Below are 15,543 nucleotides of genomic sequence, written 5' to 3'. Positions count from 1 at the left end.
TTTTTTTTAATTAAGAAAACTTTTGGAAAGGGAAATTGTGGGTGAAAGTAATTTAGAATTTTGCAGGAGACTACTACTCTTAAAGTTCATTGTGGTTTCTTTGTTTGTGTTTTTGCTCATTTGTAGTTAAACTAAAAGTACTGTTTATCTTGCTTTTCTTTGGTTAATTTCATACAAATATAAAGAGAACATTTTAATGGACTGAATGGACTCAAGTATTAATTTATTCTTTTTCCTCTTTCCAAGCTCACCACACTTATGTTTAGGAGAAACAAAAGTAATGAATTAAGGACTATCCGTCAAGTCATTTTATTTAGCTAAAGTTGCCCTGAGGAGTTATATTGAGGAAGTTAAAGTTTTCTACATGGCTAAATAGCTGAATCTGACGTCTTTAAGAACCACAAGAATGAAGTTGTTTATCTTAAAAAGAAAAATCACTTTGTGTCAGCATTTTTATCTTTCTTATAGACTGTTTAGGAATTTCGTAACAGAATGTCTTCTCAGTAGGTTTCTTAGTCAAGCAGTTTTAGTCGTTTTGCTAGAATTTAATATAACCTGGACACATTTGTAATCTTGTATATTAAATTTTTCATTTGAGTAATTTATTTTGAATAATTTATTTTAAAAGAGGCTCAATGTAAACAATTTAGATAGTAAAGTATAAAAAAGAAAGTAGAAATGATATTTCATCTCTTAGAGATTCCACTTTGAACATTATGGACTTCTAGACATTGTTTTATGCATGTATATGTGTGTGATGCAAAATATATATGCAGATAGATGCATAAATCATATTAATGATGTTCTTTCTTCTCACTCTATGCTCTGGATACCTCTTTTTAAAAATAATTAATAAACTTTATTTTTAGAGCAATTTTAGGTTCACAGCAAAATTGAAAGTATCAGAGTTCCTTTCCAACACACACAACTTCCTCTACTATCTACATCACTGTCAATAAATGTTTCATTTATTACACTGACACATCATTATCATCCTAAGTCCATAGTTTACAGTAAGATTCACATTTGCTGCTGTACATTTTAAGAGTTTGGATAAATGTATAATGACATGTATCCACAGTTACAGTATCATACACAGTTTCACTATTCTCAAAATCCTGTGTTCTGCCTACTCATCCTCTTCCCACATGCCCCCAAACTCTGCCAACCACTGATCATTTCACTGTTTTCATAATTTTGCCTTTTCCTTAATGTCATACAGTTGGAATCATACAGTATGTAGCTTTTAAAAATTGGCTTCTTTCACTTAGAAATAATGCATTTGGTTTTTCTTGATATATTTTCATGACTTGATAACTCATTTCTTTTTAGTGCTGAATAATATTCCATTGTCTGGATATACCACAGTTTTTATCCATTACTGAAGGACATATGGTTGTTACCAGGTTTGTCAGTTTATGAATAAAACTGCTATAAACATCTGTATGCAGGTTTTGGTTTAATACAAGGTTTTATTTCATTTGGGTAAATACCAAGAATGCAATTGCTAGATCATATTGTAAGAGTGTGTTCAGTTTTGTAAGAAACTGCCAAACTGTCTTCCAAAGTATCTGTACCTCAAATTCAAAATAATTTCTACAAGCAATGAGAGTATCATATTGCTCCACAAGCTTGTCAGCATTTGGTGTTATCAGTGTTTTGGACTTTGGCCATTCGAATAGTTTGAGTGGTAGTTCATTATTGTTTAATTTGATTTTCTTGATAACATTTGATGTGGAGCATATATTCGTATGCCTACTTGCCTTCTGAATATCTTTTTCGGTGAGATCTTTGGTTCATATTTAAATTGGTTGTAGTTCATGTTCTTATTTTTGAGTTTTAAAAGTTTTTTGTATATTTTGGATAGTAGTCATTTATCAATTGTGTCTTTTGCAGAGATTTTCTCCCAGTCTGTAGCTTGTCTTTTCATTTTCTGGACATTGCCTTTCTCAGAGCAGAAGTTTTTCATTTTAATGAAGTCCAGCTTGTCAGTTATTTCTTTCAGAGGTTGTGCCTTTGGTGTTGGAGTTAGGAAGTATTTCCTCTGCTTCTATCTTCTGGAAGAGATTATAGAGAATTGGTAATAATTTCTTCCTTAAATGTTTGGTAGAATTCACTACTGAAGCTATCTGGGCCTGATGCTTTCTGTTTTGGAAGGTCATTAATTATTTCTTCAATATCTTTAATAGATACAGTCCTATACAGATTGTCTATTTGTTCTTGTGTGAGTTTTGGCGGACCATGTCTTTTAAGGAATTGGTTCATTTAATCTAGGTAATCAAATTTTTGAGCATAGAGTTGTTCATAATATTTAATCTTCAAGTATTTTGGGAATTTCCATCTATCTTTTCACTGATTTTTAGTTTAATTCCATTATGGTAAGAGCAGACGTTGTATGATTTCTACTCTTTTAAATTTGTTAAGGGTTGTTTTATTGCTTAAAATATGGTCTGTCTTGGTGAATATTCTATGTGAAATTAAGGAGAATTAATCTGGTGTTTTTGGGTGAAGTAGCCTGTAGATGCCAATTACATCCGTTTGATTGATTGTGCTGTTGAGTTCAACTATGTCTTCACTGATTTTCTGCCTGCTGCATCTACCATTTCTGATAGAGGGTTGTTAAAGTCTCCAACTATCATAGTGGATACATGTGTGTCTTCATTTTTATCAGTTTTGCCTCACATATGTTCCCTGGATAGATTTTTATAGTATAAATATAAATTTATATCATTATAATATGTATGTGTCATAATCTATTCATCAGCACGTAATTGTGTCTATTAGCATACTGATGTGCTAGATGTGAGGATATAGTACTGAACAAGACACATTCTCTGCCCTGAAGGAGTTTATTATTTGAGTAAGTATGTAAAATGTTTGCTTCCTCAGGCTCACCAATTTCATCTCTTGTGATGATAATATGAAATTATTTTAATGTGAATTACTTTGATCCAGTACTAGTAAGGGTCAAAATATGTTCATGTTTTTTTGGCCTTGTTTTACAATGCCTGTCTTGTGTTCCATTTGGGTTTTTCTTTTTGTTATTGATATAGAAGAGCTCTTTGTATATTAGGGACATTAATACTTTGTCTATATATAATAGGTATTGAATTTTTCCTGACTGTTGAATTGTAACTCACCCTTGTTAACATTCTTTTTCTTCTTCCTGTATAGAAATTTTCATTTTATGTAATTACATTTTCCTTTTGGATTTCTAGTTTTGCATACCATGCTAAGAAAGGCCTTTTCTACAAGATTGTTAAAGCAATTTTATTTTTTAAAAATATATCTTATTGATTTTTTACAGAGAGGAAGGGAGAGGGATAGAAAGTTAGAAACATCGATCAGCTGCCTCTTGCACACCTCCTACTGGGGATGTGCCCGCAACCAAGATACATGCCCTTGACCGGAATTGAACCTCGGACCCCTGAGTCTGCAGGCTGACGCTCTATCCACTAAGCCAAACCAGTTAGGGCTAAAGCAATTTTAATAAATACTTCTTTGTAGTAGATGCATACGTGTCACGTGTTTGACTTATCTAGAATTTATAATGTGAAGTAGCTTTATTTTTTAAACTGGCTAGCTTATTATTCTAGTATTATTTATTAAATTAGCCATCTTTTCTCACTGATATGAAATATGTCTCACAGCAGGTACTAAATTCTCAAATGTGCTTGGATTTATTTCCCTACTCCCTATCATGTTTTATTCAGTGTCATCCTTTGCTAGTAAATATAATAAATTTAAGTATTACTAAACTTTAATTACTGTAGTTTTATAATATGTTTTAACATGCAGTAAGACAAATCCTCTCATTTGGAATGTTTGGTTATTCCTTTTTAAAGTGTTTTGATTTATAAAACTTTCCAAGATGGTGGGATAACTTTTCAAATTTGACCCTGCTTTAAAGTTAGGATTTTTGGAAATAGTCATTTAAATTTTTGTTGTAGAAATAAAGTAGGTTTCTGTTTTTATTTAAGATTGAAATTCAATTATATGAAAAGTAAAACAAAACTGAATTATTAAATTAGCAACAGCTTAACTAGTTTTACCTTATGATAATTTTATTCTCATTTACTCTCTATAACAATGACAATAAAAGTATCCTTATAGAATAGTCAAGAATATTTGTCTCATTAATTTCTGTTTCTTTCACAGCATCTTACCTTGGTTATTTATTTACTTAGGAGTCATATCTAAGATAACAGACTTTCCCCATACAAAATGCCTCACTTTGTCGTGTCCTCCCCCCCCCCCCCCGCCCCCACACACACACTTTATGGCATCCTGACTTTCATACTCTTGATAAGCACTGTCCAGAGGTTTCTGGTAGCTGGTGTTGGGAACTGAACCAAAGTCTTCCCTGTGGCCCACTTTTGTTTTAACTTAGGAAGAAAATACATACATGTATAGTCTCTTATTTTAAACATTTTAGACTTAGAAGATTCATGGTGCCTTTTAAAAAATAAACTTTTGAAATTATATAAATTACATATATTCCTTCTGTAAGATTTGGAAAAGGTTGATAATAGTGATATAAAAATAACCACATGATTTTACATTTAGGGAAACTATTGTCAATATTTCTTTCTACCCCCCCCCCCTTCCTGTGCCAATATCATGTGATACATAAAGTTTTAGACATTGCTGAGTGTTCTCCATTTTTACAAACTCTTTGGAGACATTTTAAATGGCTATATAGCCCATAATGTGGATGCACTATATATATAATTCACACATTTTATAAACTTTTTCCTTATTTTCCAAATTTTGTTAAATTATGCAGTTTTCTCGAGGAAACAATTTTTTCCTTTTCTTTATTCTAGTTGTTAGTTTAAAAATTCTAATTACAGCTGGTAAAAGTGTTATTAGTGATATACCTACAGTTCATTAATTTCTCGGTTCACTGATTCATTTAATAAACATATTTTGGGGACCAATCACATGCCAGGCAAACATTAAGGATCTTCAAAAAGTTTACTGTCTAATGCAGCAATTTGCAATCAGTGTGCCATAGTAATTTTTTTAATTTAATTTTTTCCATCATCATTCATCCCCCCCCCCCCCCAATGCGGTCTTCCACCTCCTCCATCACTCCGACCCCACAATCACCACACTGTTGCCCATGTCTATGAGTTCTGTCTCTCTCTTTCTTTTTTCCCCCTCAGTCCCTCATGCTGCAATACTTTTTAAAACATGCAATACCTGACTATTTATTCAGGGACACTAACCTCTTTTCCCTTAGATTGTCAAATTAAAAAATGACAACAGCCAACACAACAGTAGTCATTGGGTGTGAATGTCCTGTCTTGAGCCATAAATATAGGTCATACAATAGAGTTGCATCTTATTGGTCATGTTGCATAATAAGGTCGCATCTGATTGGTTAATTCTCGGTTCCAGAAATCCTTATATACAAGTATAGGCACCTTATTTTTTTATTATTATTTTTTTAAATATATTTTATTGATTTTTTACAGAGAGGAAGGGAGAGAGATAGTCAGAAACATCGATGAGAGAGAAACATCGATCAGCTGCCTCCTGCACATCCCCCAATGGGGATGTGCCCGCAACCCAGGTACATGCCCTTGACCGGAATCGAACCTGGGACCCTCCAGTCCGCAGGCCGACGCTCTATCCACTGAGCCAAACCGGTTTCGGCGGCACCTTATTTTTTTAAGAAGTCACTTTGGAGCCCAGCGAGTGTGGCTTAGTTGGTTGAGCGTCATCCCATGCACCAGGAGGTCGCTGGTTCAGTTCCTGGTCAGGGCACATGCCTGGGTTGCTGACTCCATCCCTCTCTGAAATCAATAAAAACATATTTTTAAAAAAGTCACTTTGAAGCAAAAAGGGCAGGTAATTACTACTATTATTATTTTAAATCAATAAAATTATACCTTTTTTATCAGATTTTTAAAAAAAATATATTTTTATTTCAGAGAGAAAGGGAGAGGGAAAGAGATAGAAACATCAATGATGAGAAAGAATCATTGATAGGCTGCCTCCTGCATGTCCCCCACTGGGGATTGAGCCCGCAACCTAGGCATGTGCCCTTGCCCGGAATCAAACCTGGGACCCTTCAGTCCGCAGGCTGATGCTCTATCAACTGAGCCAAACCAGCTAGGGCCTCTTTCTTTCTTTCCTTTCTTCTTTCTTTCTTTTCTTTTCTTTTTCTTTTTTTTTTTTTCCCCAGCTAGGGCCTTTTTTTTGTCAGATTGACAAACATATTTTTTGGTGTGCCACAGACTTTTAGTAATTAGTTTATTTTTGCCATGAGATAAAAAAGGTTGAAAATTGCTGGTCTAGTGTAAGAGACAGGTAAGAAACAAATAATTACAATACAGTGTGATGAGTGCTGTGATAGAGGAAGTATTCTATGAGGAAAAAGGAGGGGCATCTGTCTTAGTTTGAGGTTTGGAAGAGGGTGGAAATCTTACCAAACTTACCAGAGGAGGTGAAACTTAAGCTGGGTCTTAGGGAGTCATGATAATAAGGTAGTCAAAAAATGAAAGTGAGTCCTGGCTGGTGTGGCTCAGTTGGTAGTGTGTCATCCCATTCACTGAAAGGTTGCCTGTTCAATTCCCAGTCATGGCACATGCCCGGGTTCCAGGCTCGGTTCCCTGTAGGGGCGTACAGGAAGCAGCCTACTGATGTTTTGCTTTCACATCGATGTTTCACTCTCTCTCTCCCTCCTGCCCCCCCTCCCTCCTCCCTCCATCTCTAAAAATGGATTTTTAAAAATCTTTTTTTTTTTTAAAGAAAAAATAATGAGGGTGAGCAGGAAGGCATTCTAGGTAGAGGGATCAACACATGCAAAGGCATGGAGGTATCAGACATCATGTCAAGTTTAGGAAGCTCTAATAATAGAATTAAAAATGCCTTCAGTATATGGTGCATGTGGGGGAGTGGCAAAAGACAAAGCTGAGTAAGGGGACAGGTGTCATTTCATGAAGGGCCTTGACTGTCATCCTCAGGGCTGGGGGTGCAAACATGAGCAAGGCAAAGGCCTGGGGGAACATGTTTGCAGCTGTAATTCTCACTTGTGTATCAGCAGTCCTCAAATTAGTAGCTCAGGCCTAGACCTCACGCTTGAGCTCCAGATCTATATAATCCACCTGCCTTGTTGTCCTCTCTAGAATATATCTAGAATGTAAGCTCGTGGCAGAAGTATAGTAGTCTGCACTTCATGTTGTCGACAGGTTCTGCAACTTTAAGTGAAATGATAGATAATTAAAGCAATTTCCCCATAGGTTAATTGATACAAACAAGAATTAAGTTCCTATGACATTTCATCAACATTATATAACTAAATGATGTTGAACGAAATGACTTTATTCAAGGACCTGTTATATTTCACTGCCTTTGTTCTAAGCTTTATCTGCATTGCCTAGAATAGTGCCTGACAATAATTTATCAGATGATTAAATAAGTAATGATTCTCTACTGTTTCTCTCAGAGGCATCTCACATTCCACATAAATCAAATTCATGATCTCCCTCTAACCTGCCCCTCTCCTAATATTCCCTATATCAGTGATTGGCAGCATCTATTTAGTTTTATAAGCCTGGAACCTGGCTCAGTTTATCCTTGATATATCCCTGTTTCTCACCTTCCACATCCATTTTATCACCAAGACTTAGTGAATTTTTGACACCCTTTCTCATATACTGGTATCTATAGCTCTCCGTCTCCACAGCTCCAGTCCAACCTACTATTATTATTTCACTTATAGTCTTGAACAATAGTAGTATACTCTCACCATCTACTCTTGTCCCTTTTCAGTCTATTCTCTTTGCTGCTATTGAAGTCAAATAAACCCACAGAATCTGATTCTGATATTTCTGTTTGAAACTAGGTGCTAGGATAAAGAACACAATTCTTAACATAGTCTACAAGGCCCTGTGCTCTGGCCCCTGTCTAGCCCTAGAGCAGCTGTGGGCAAACTACGGCCCGCGGGCTGGATCCGGCCCGTTTGAAATGAATAAAACTAAAAAAAAAAAAAAAAAAAAAAAAAGACCGTACCCTTTTATGTAATGATGTTTACTTTGAATTTATATTAGTTCACACAAACACTCCATCCATGCTTTTGTTCCGGCCCTCTGGTCCAGTTTAAGAACCCATTGTGGCCCTCCAGTCAAAAAGTTTGCCCACCCCTGCCCTAGAGCCACATCTTGTGTTACTTTTTTGGACTTTCTCTTCATCTTGGCTTTTTAAATTCTTCCAATGGACTATGTTTTCTCTTGCCTCAACTATGATGTATAATTAGTAGCTTTTAATACATTTTATAAAATGGAATGTGTATTGTTAGAGAAATGAATGTATCAGATATTTATAACCCTAAAATGTAATGTTCTGTGCAGCATTTTTTTGAAAAGTAAACTGTCTGTGAATTATTGCAGATAAGCTCAAGTACTTTGAATTATAATTTGTTCCTCTTTCAGATTATATCACACATTTCTATTTTCACCTCAAATTAGTTAAAAAACAAACACTTATGAGCTACATTTATTCTTATTTTAAAGTAAGAAAACATTTCCTGTTGTAAATTTAAGCCATTCTATTTTTTTTTTAAATGCTGCAGTATTAAGATAGGCAGTAATTGTAGGAAATGCCTTAATTTAAAATAAAACAAAAATTTAGGCATTATATGAAAATAGTGACTTGATATGAGTGGAAGCCTCCATTCTGAAGATAGTCATCATTTTTCATAAGATTTCAAATCACCTTCTTTAATTACAAATAAAACAAATCTTGAACAGTTGTACAAGCACCAATGCTGAGCTGTGTTACTAAGTTAACTTATTGTTTTTAATTGTGAGTACCTGGGAGAGATTATTGTCTAGCTTTGTGTGATAATTTATATTGTTGTATATTTGGTATTAAGTGTTTTTTAAATTTAAAATATTTATTGACTATATTATAGTCTGTTCTATAATATGAGAAATTGGTTTGCTCATTTCAAATTCAAATTTTACTTAATCACTAAAGTAACGTTAGCAGGTATTGTACCATATAACATGAACTTATTACTTATTTTCCTTTAACTTTTTTCTTTTAGTCAGTACAAAAGATTAAACTCTGTAGAAGAATGAAATCAAGTGATGGCTGTTTCTTTAGAATTTGAATATGGAGGCCACAGGAACAGAAGAAGTTGACAAGCTAAAAACTAAATTTATATCTGCTTGGAACAATATGAAATATAGTAAGTATTTTGATTTAAAAATTGTATAAATCCAAAGGTATATTTGAAGATGTGTATCATCTTCCTTATTAAATCACTGACATTGCTTAAGGTTCTCATTGAATGACATATTTCTGTAAGGAATGTAGATAAGAATGTCTCCTGAAGAAAGAACCAAATATCAACATAAACAATGCTTAGAAACTAAAGCATACTTATGTGCCCTCTTTTTTCTTTTTTAAAATTCCAAACAGAATTTATTCAGGTGATGGTAATACCTCCGTTTTTAGATTTAATTTCAGGCAACCTCATGTATGAACCAGGAAGTAAGCAAAATAGACCTCTGAACACACAAAAAAGACGGTATAAAGTTCATGCACTGATACCTATGAATTTCTCCTGGAAGTACCCTGAGACCCTTATTTTTAACCTAGTAACTCTTGGTTTGCAAATAAATCCAATAAGGGTCATATGGCGTTTTCTTTAATTTGTTTTGTTTTACAGTTTATTCTTTTTTATTTGTTTGTTTTTAATTTTTTCAGTTACAGTTGACTTTCAGTATTATATTAGTTTCAGGTGTACAGCATAGTGGCTAGATGTTTGTATAACTTATAAAGCAATCCCCCCAGTAAGTATAGTACCATACATAGTTTACAATATTATTGACTATATTCCCTATGCTGTTCTTTACATCCCCATGACTATTTTGTAACTGCCAATTTGTACTTCTTACTCCCTTTACCTTTTTCACCCAATCCCCTAACCCTCTCCCATCTGGCAACCGATCTTATGGTACTTTTGAAGCTCACTTCAGATTAAAAACAAATAGGAGGTAAAGAAGCCTTCAGAAATGGAGAAATACTCAGCAGAACCAGTTTCAACAGGAAGAAGTTCATAGCCATAAAATAAAAATGATAAAATTTAGTGAAATTCCTTGACACTGCAAATTCAGGTAAAACCTGTTGGCAGTTGACTTCTGGCTCACTGGAAGTCATGGCCAACTAGCTATTTAGACAGTTATAACTTGATAATAACATGACATGGCATTCTGAAAATTATGAACATTAATTTTTAAAGTTGAGATCAATAGATACAAAAGCCTAAGTGACCGTTCTACCTGTAGCTATGTCACGCACTGACCACCAAGGGGCAGACTCTAAATGAACAGGCATGGAAACATGGAACAGACTGATGAATCTCAGAGGGAAGTGGGGAGGTGGGAGGGCGGGAAGAGATTAGCCAAAGATCTTATATGCATACTAGAGGCCCGGTGCACGAATTCGTGCACTGGTGGGGTCCCTTGGCCTGGCCTGTGGAGATTGGGCTGAAACCAGCCCTCTGACATCCCCTGAGGGGTCCTGGATTGCGAGAGGGTGCAGGCCAGGCCAAGAGACCTTTAGTATCCGTGCACCGGGCCTCTATTATAATTTATATACTATAAAATGCACCCTTTAAAGTGTATGAGTCAGTGGTTTTTAGGATATTCACAAGGCTGTGCAACCATTATCACTATCTAATTCCAGAATATATTTTTAGCCCAAAAAGCAGTCCCATGCCCATTAGTAGCTACTCCCTCCCTATTCCTCTCCACCTCCCTCCAGCCCCTGGCAACCACCAGTCTGTTTTCTATATCTATGGATTTCCCTATTCTGGACATTTCATGTAAATTAAATCATACAACCTGTGGCCTTTTGTGTCTGGCCCTTTTCACTTAATGTTTTCAAAGTTCACCCATGTTGTATCATGTATATATCAGTACTTTATTCCTTTATATGGCTGAATAATATTTCATTGTATGACTATACCACATTTCTTTACCCATTCATCAGTTGATGGATATTTAGGTTATTTCTACTTTTTGGAATATGAATAGTGTTGCTCTGAACATTGTGTACAAGGTTTTGTGTGAACATATTTGTTTTTTTTTAAATATCTTTATTGATTTCAGAGAGGAAGGGAGAGGGAAAGAGAGATAGAAACATTAATGATGAGAGAGAATCATTGATTGGCTGCCTCCTACACATCCCCCACTGGGGATAAAGCCCACAACCCAGGCATGTGCCCTTGGCTGGAGTCGAACCTGGGACCCTTCAGTCCACAGGCTGACGCTCTATCCACTGAGCCAAACCAGCCAGGGCTGAACATGTTTTCTGTTGTCTCGGAGTAGAATTTCTGGATCATATGTTAACTCTAAGTTTAATTTTTTTGAGGAACTGCCAAACTTTTCCAAAGTGGCTGCACCATTTTACATTCCCACCCTTAATGTATGAGGGTTTGAATTACTCCACATCCTCACCAATACCTTGTCTATTCTTTTATTAGAGCCATCCTAGTGGTTGTGAAGTATTTTACTGTGAGTTTGGTTTGCATTTCTTTGATGAACAATGATGTTAAGCATCTTTTCATGTACTTATTGGCCTTACATGTATATATTCTTTGGAGTATACATTCAAATTCTTTGTGCATTTTAATTGGGTTGTCCTTTTGTTATTGAATTATAAGAGTTCTTTATATACTCTAGATAAAAAAGAATCCTTTAGCAAATATATGATTTGTAAATATTTTCTTCTCTCTTCCTTCCTCCCTCTCTAAAATCAATAAAAATATATCCTTGCATAAGGATTAAAAATTCTTTTATACCATAAGAACATTGTTACCTGTTTGAAAGTAAATTAAAATTATTTTTTCTCTCTCATGTTTTTAAGTGGAGTGAATGTAGTTAAAATACATATTTTCAGTTCATTGTCCAAATATTTGCTACTTTTGCAAAAAATGCACATCCATAGTTGATAATTGATGATTTGAAATTAAATAAAAGAAAATGTTGCTAGAATTTTAGTGCGTAACCCTTTAATTGCAAACCAATTTTTTCTCATTTAGGTTGGGTGTTGAAAACAAAGACGTATTTTAGTAGAAATTCTCCTGTATTATTGCTTGGAAAATGTTATCATTTTAAATGTGAAGGTAAGTGCTAGATTTGTAACCCATTTAAAAATATGTAGAAATTCATTGTGTAACTGTTTTCACTATTTTATTTCTAGATTAATCTACTTTTGGCACATTTCTGTTGTTTTTTACTTCTATTTTAAAATTTGTGGTAAAATATCACATAAAATTTACCTCTTAATCATTTTTAAGTTCAATGGTATTAATACTTTCTTAAGGTTGTGGTACCATTACCACCATTCATCTCCAGAACTCTCCATTTGTAAAATATGAAACTCCATATCCATTAAACAATAATTCATTCCTCCTTGCCCTCAATCCCTAACAACCATCATGTTTTGTATAGTATAGGTGTGCTGGTGATGTATTTTTCCAGCTTTTATGTCTCTGAGAAAGTATATTTCATTTTTGAAAGATATTTTTGCTGGGTATAGAATTCTGGGTTGATGCTTTTTTTTTCTTGCAGTAGCTTTGAAGATGTTGCCTCACTATCTACTTGTTTGTTTTGTTTCCAATGAGAAATCTGATGTCATCCTTATCTTTCTTTGTACATAATGTCCTTTTTTTTCTTAACTGCTTTGAAGTTTTTTTTTTAATCACTAGTTTGGAACAATGTGATTATGATGTGCATTGGTGTAGTTTTATTCATGTTTCTTGTGCTTGGGTTTTGTTGAACTTCTTGGGCTTGTTGGTTTATAGTTTTCATCAAATTTAGCCATGTTGTCTTAAAATACTTTGTCTGTTTTCCCCTCTCTTCTTTCTCCTTCTGGATCTCCAAATATACCTACAGGGTGGGGCAAAAGTAGGTATATAGTTGTTCATATGAAATATCCTATATAATAAACGGCTAATATGCAAATTGTCTCCTTGACTGGGAGTTCTACCGAGAGTTCAACTGGGAGTTCGACCAGGGGGTGGAGCCAACCGCCCAACTGCCCGTGGTTCTTCCCCCTGGACAGCCCTGCCCCTGATTGGCCCCCCCACCCTGGTCAGGGGCAGGGCCGGCTGGCCAACTGCCTGTGGCCCCTCCCCCCAGCCAGCCTGGCCTGATTGGCCTTGATCGGGCTGGGCCAACCAGACCCCACCTGTGCATGAATTTGTGCACCAGGCCTCTAGTAATACAATAATGAGTACATAATAACAAGAATAAACTGTTTCATGTACCCACAATTGTAAATTTACTTTGACCTCCCCTCCCCCGTGTGTGTGTGTGTGTGTGTGTGTGTATAATTAAATTAAATATATCTATGAAACTAAAACCTGAGTTGAAAGAAATTTTATCCACGAAGAAATTAGCTTAAAAACTTGTTCCTTAAGACTGGTGTGATGCATTTTCCCCCTCTTTTGGGGATAGGAAGGAGAATGAATTACTATACAAAAATAATGCAGGAAAAAAATGTATGATGGGGAAAATAGGACAAAAATCAATTAAATTTAAATGCAGATACACTCCAATGCAAGTAGGGGACAAGCTGTTACTTCTTCCATTGGTAAGTTCCAAAGTAGTATGCATCATTTTAGGAATATATCTCATAGAAACATACTTTTTGTTTTTTAGAAACACCCAGTAAAGAGCACCTCTCCTTTTCATTATATTCAACAATGTCTAACAACAGAAATCCAGCAAATAAAGACAAATGCTTTTTCCTGGGATTTCTTATTTGCTTACTGGCTTTCCCTTCATATACTCCTTCTGAGATTAAAATGGAAATTACAAATTTATATTTAGGTCCTTGAAATTAATATATAATGGACACCAGTTTCTTAACCTGATCACCGAAGAAGACAATTAATTGACTGAAATTAGGTATGGCTAGAATGCCTTTAGCATAAGGGGGTCTGTTACTCATCCCTTGTCAACCTAGTCATATTATTCACCATTGGACTGTGGTTCTAAGTTTAGGCTGGCTGACTGTGCTGTCATCTAGAAATATTGTTGAGCATGAGCTATACTTTTTAGTAAGACTCCCAGGAGATACATGAAGGGGAAGGGAAATAGAAGAAAATGTCACAGTAAGTTAAACCTATAAAAGTGTGGTTTTTCCTTAGTTAAAATGTCAATCGATTAAGCATTGTAATTTTTCTTATGCTCCATGAACTGCTTGAGTGTGATATCATGTGCAGCTCTGTAGTAAACCCATTAGATACTCTAACTTCCACAGATGAGATTTGAGGAATGGGTTATAAAATGCTGCCCTTGATATAGCACCTATAATCAAACCTGGCAGACACCTATTATAAATATCCTATATAATAATGTGAAAAGTTTAGAATAAGATTTTAGTATTTTATTTTCTTAAGCAATAAAAAACAGCTGCAATTTTCTATTTCTACTATTCACTTACTACAATAAAATGTAATGCTTTATATAATATTGAAGGAAGAGCATTTTATAGCAGTAAATGAAAGCCAATAATGAATATTTGTTCTGGAGACAGTGTGACAAAACAAATGTGTTCGAGGCAGAGGTGTGTGAGTGCTGGGCTGCCCATTCACTAACAAGCTGGAGGGGCCAAAGGTCTCTCTGGGCCCCAGTTTACTCATCTGGAGAATAAAAGAGTTTTATAAGATTCAGATCCAAAGAAACAGATAAAACAACTTTAACATGTTAACTCTCACTTCATGTTTAAATAAGATTATCATTACATTACTCAAGGGAGAACCTCAGAGAATACTTTTTATTCATTTTTAAGTGTTATTAATTTTATTCTCTAAGTTATTTAATACTCATCATCACCCTGTCTCACTCATGCTGCTCCTCCCCCCAAATCCCTCCCAATTTACCTCCAGGATATCTTTGCCAGTAGCCACACTATAAAACTTCTCCCTTTCTGTACAGTCACATAGCTCCACTTGTTACAAGGTACCAGCTGCTTACAGGGTGTCCCCCTCACAAAAAAGTAAGCTTCTCCAGGGAAGGGAGGTCTCTCACTTCTCTCCTACCCCCAGCTGCTGAGCACTCACAGCTGTCAGTAACAAATGATTTAAAATCAGTTACAGCTGGAAGGTAAATTTTACTACAGAAACAAATTCAAATTTATCTGTAGTGGTATTGGAGTGGTGGCAGTGAACTTTTTGAGATCCTTTTTGAGAGCAGTGCTTTTCAACCGGTGTGCTGTAGGAATTTTTAAAAAATACCTGACTAGTCAGGGGCACTGACTTCTTTTCCCTTAGATGGTCAAATTAAAAAAATGACCATAGCCAACACAACAATACCCTTCTGGTGTGAATACCTTGTCTTAAAACAAAAATATATCTATCTATATAAAACCCTAATAATCAACTCTACCAAATGGCAGAACGACCTGTGGAATGATTGGTTGGTGGGGGGCGGGGCTGGCGAGCAGGTGGTGCCAAGCCAGCCAAGGAGGGTGCCAGTGGGCAGAGGGAGGTGACTGGCGGCAGTGGTGGGGGGC

At 35.4% G+C, this 15,543-nt stretch overlaps 1 protein-coding gene across 3 annotated transcripts in view; it reads left to right on the top strand.

Annotated features, from left to right (window-relative positions):
- The window catches only part of ATG4C (autophagy related 4C cysteine peptidase), an 82,516-nt gene that overhangs the window by 13,469 nt on the left and 53,504 nt on the right, over window positions 1-15,543 (top strand). For all 3 annotated transcript variants that reach the window (XM_059689312.1, XM_059689311.1, XM_059689313.1), the window contains exons 2-3: window positions 9,059-9,202; window positions 12,062-12,145. In XM_059689312.1, the coding sequence (XP_059545295.1) occupies window positions 9,127-9,202; window positions 12,062-12,145 (160 nt within the window). In that variant the 5' untranslated portion in view covers window positions 9,059-9,126. The remainder of the gene's footprint in view (window positions 1-9,058; window positions 9,203-12,061; window positions 12,146-15,543) is intronic.

The sequence above is a fragment of the Myotis daubentonii genome, chromosome 3 (genome assembly GCF_963259705.1).
Source record: "Myotis daubentonii chromosome 3, mMyoDau2.1, whole genome shotgun sequence".
NCBI classification, from domain to species: domain Eukaryota; kingdom Metazoa; phylum Chordata; class Mammalia; order Chiroptera; family Vespertilionidae; genus Myotis; species Myotis daubentonii.
The sequence above is the reverse complement of the archived record's forward strand: the minus strand, read 5'-3'. Positions and strand labels throughout refer to the sequence as shown.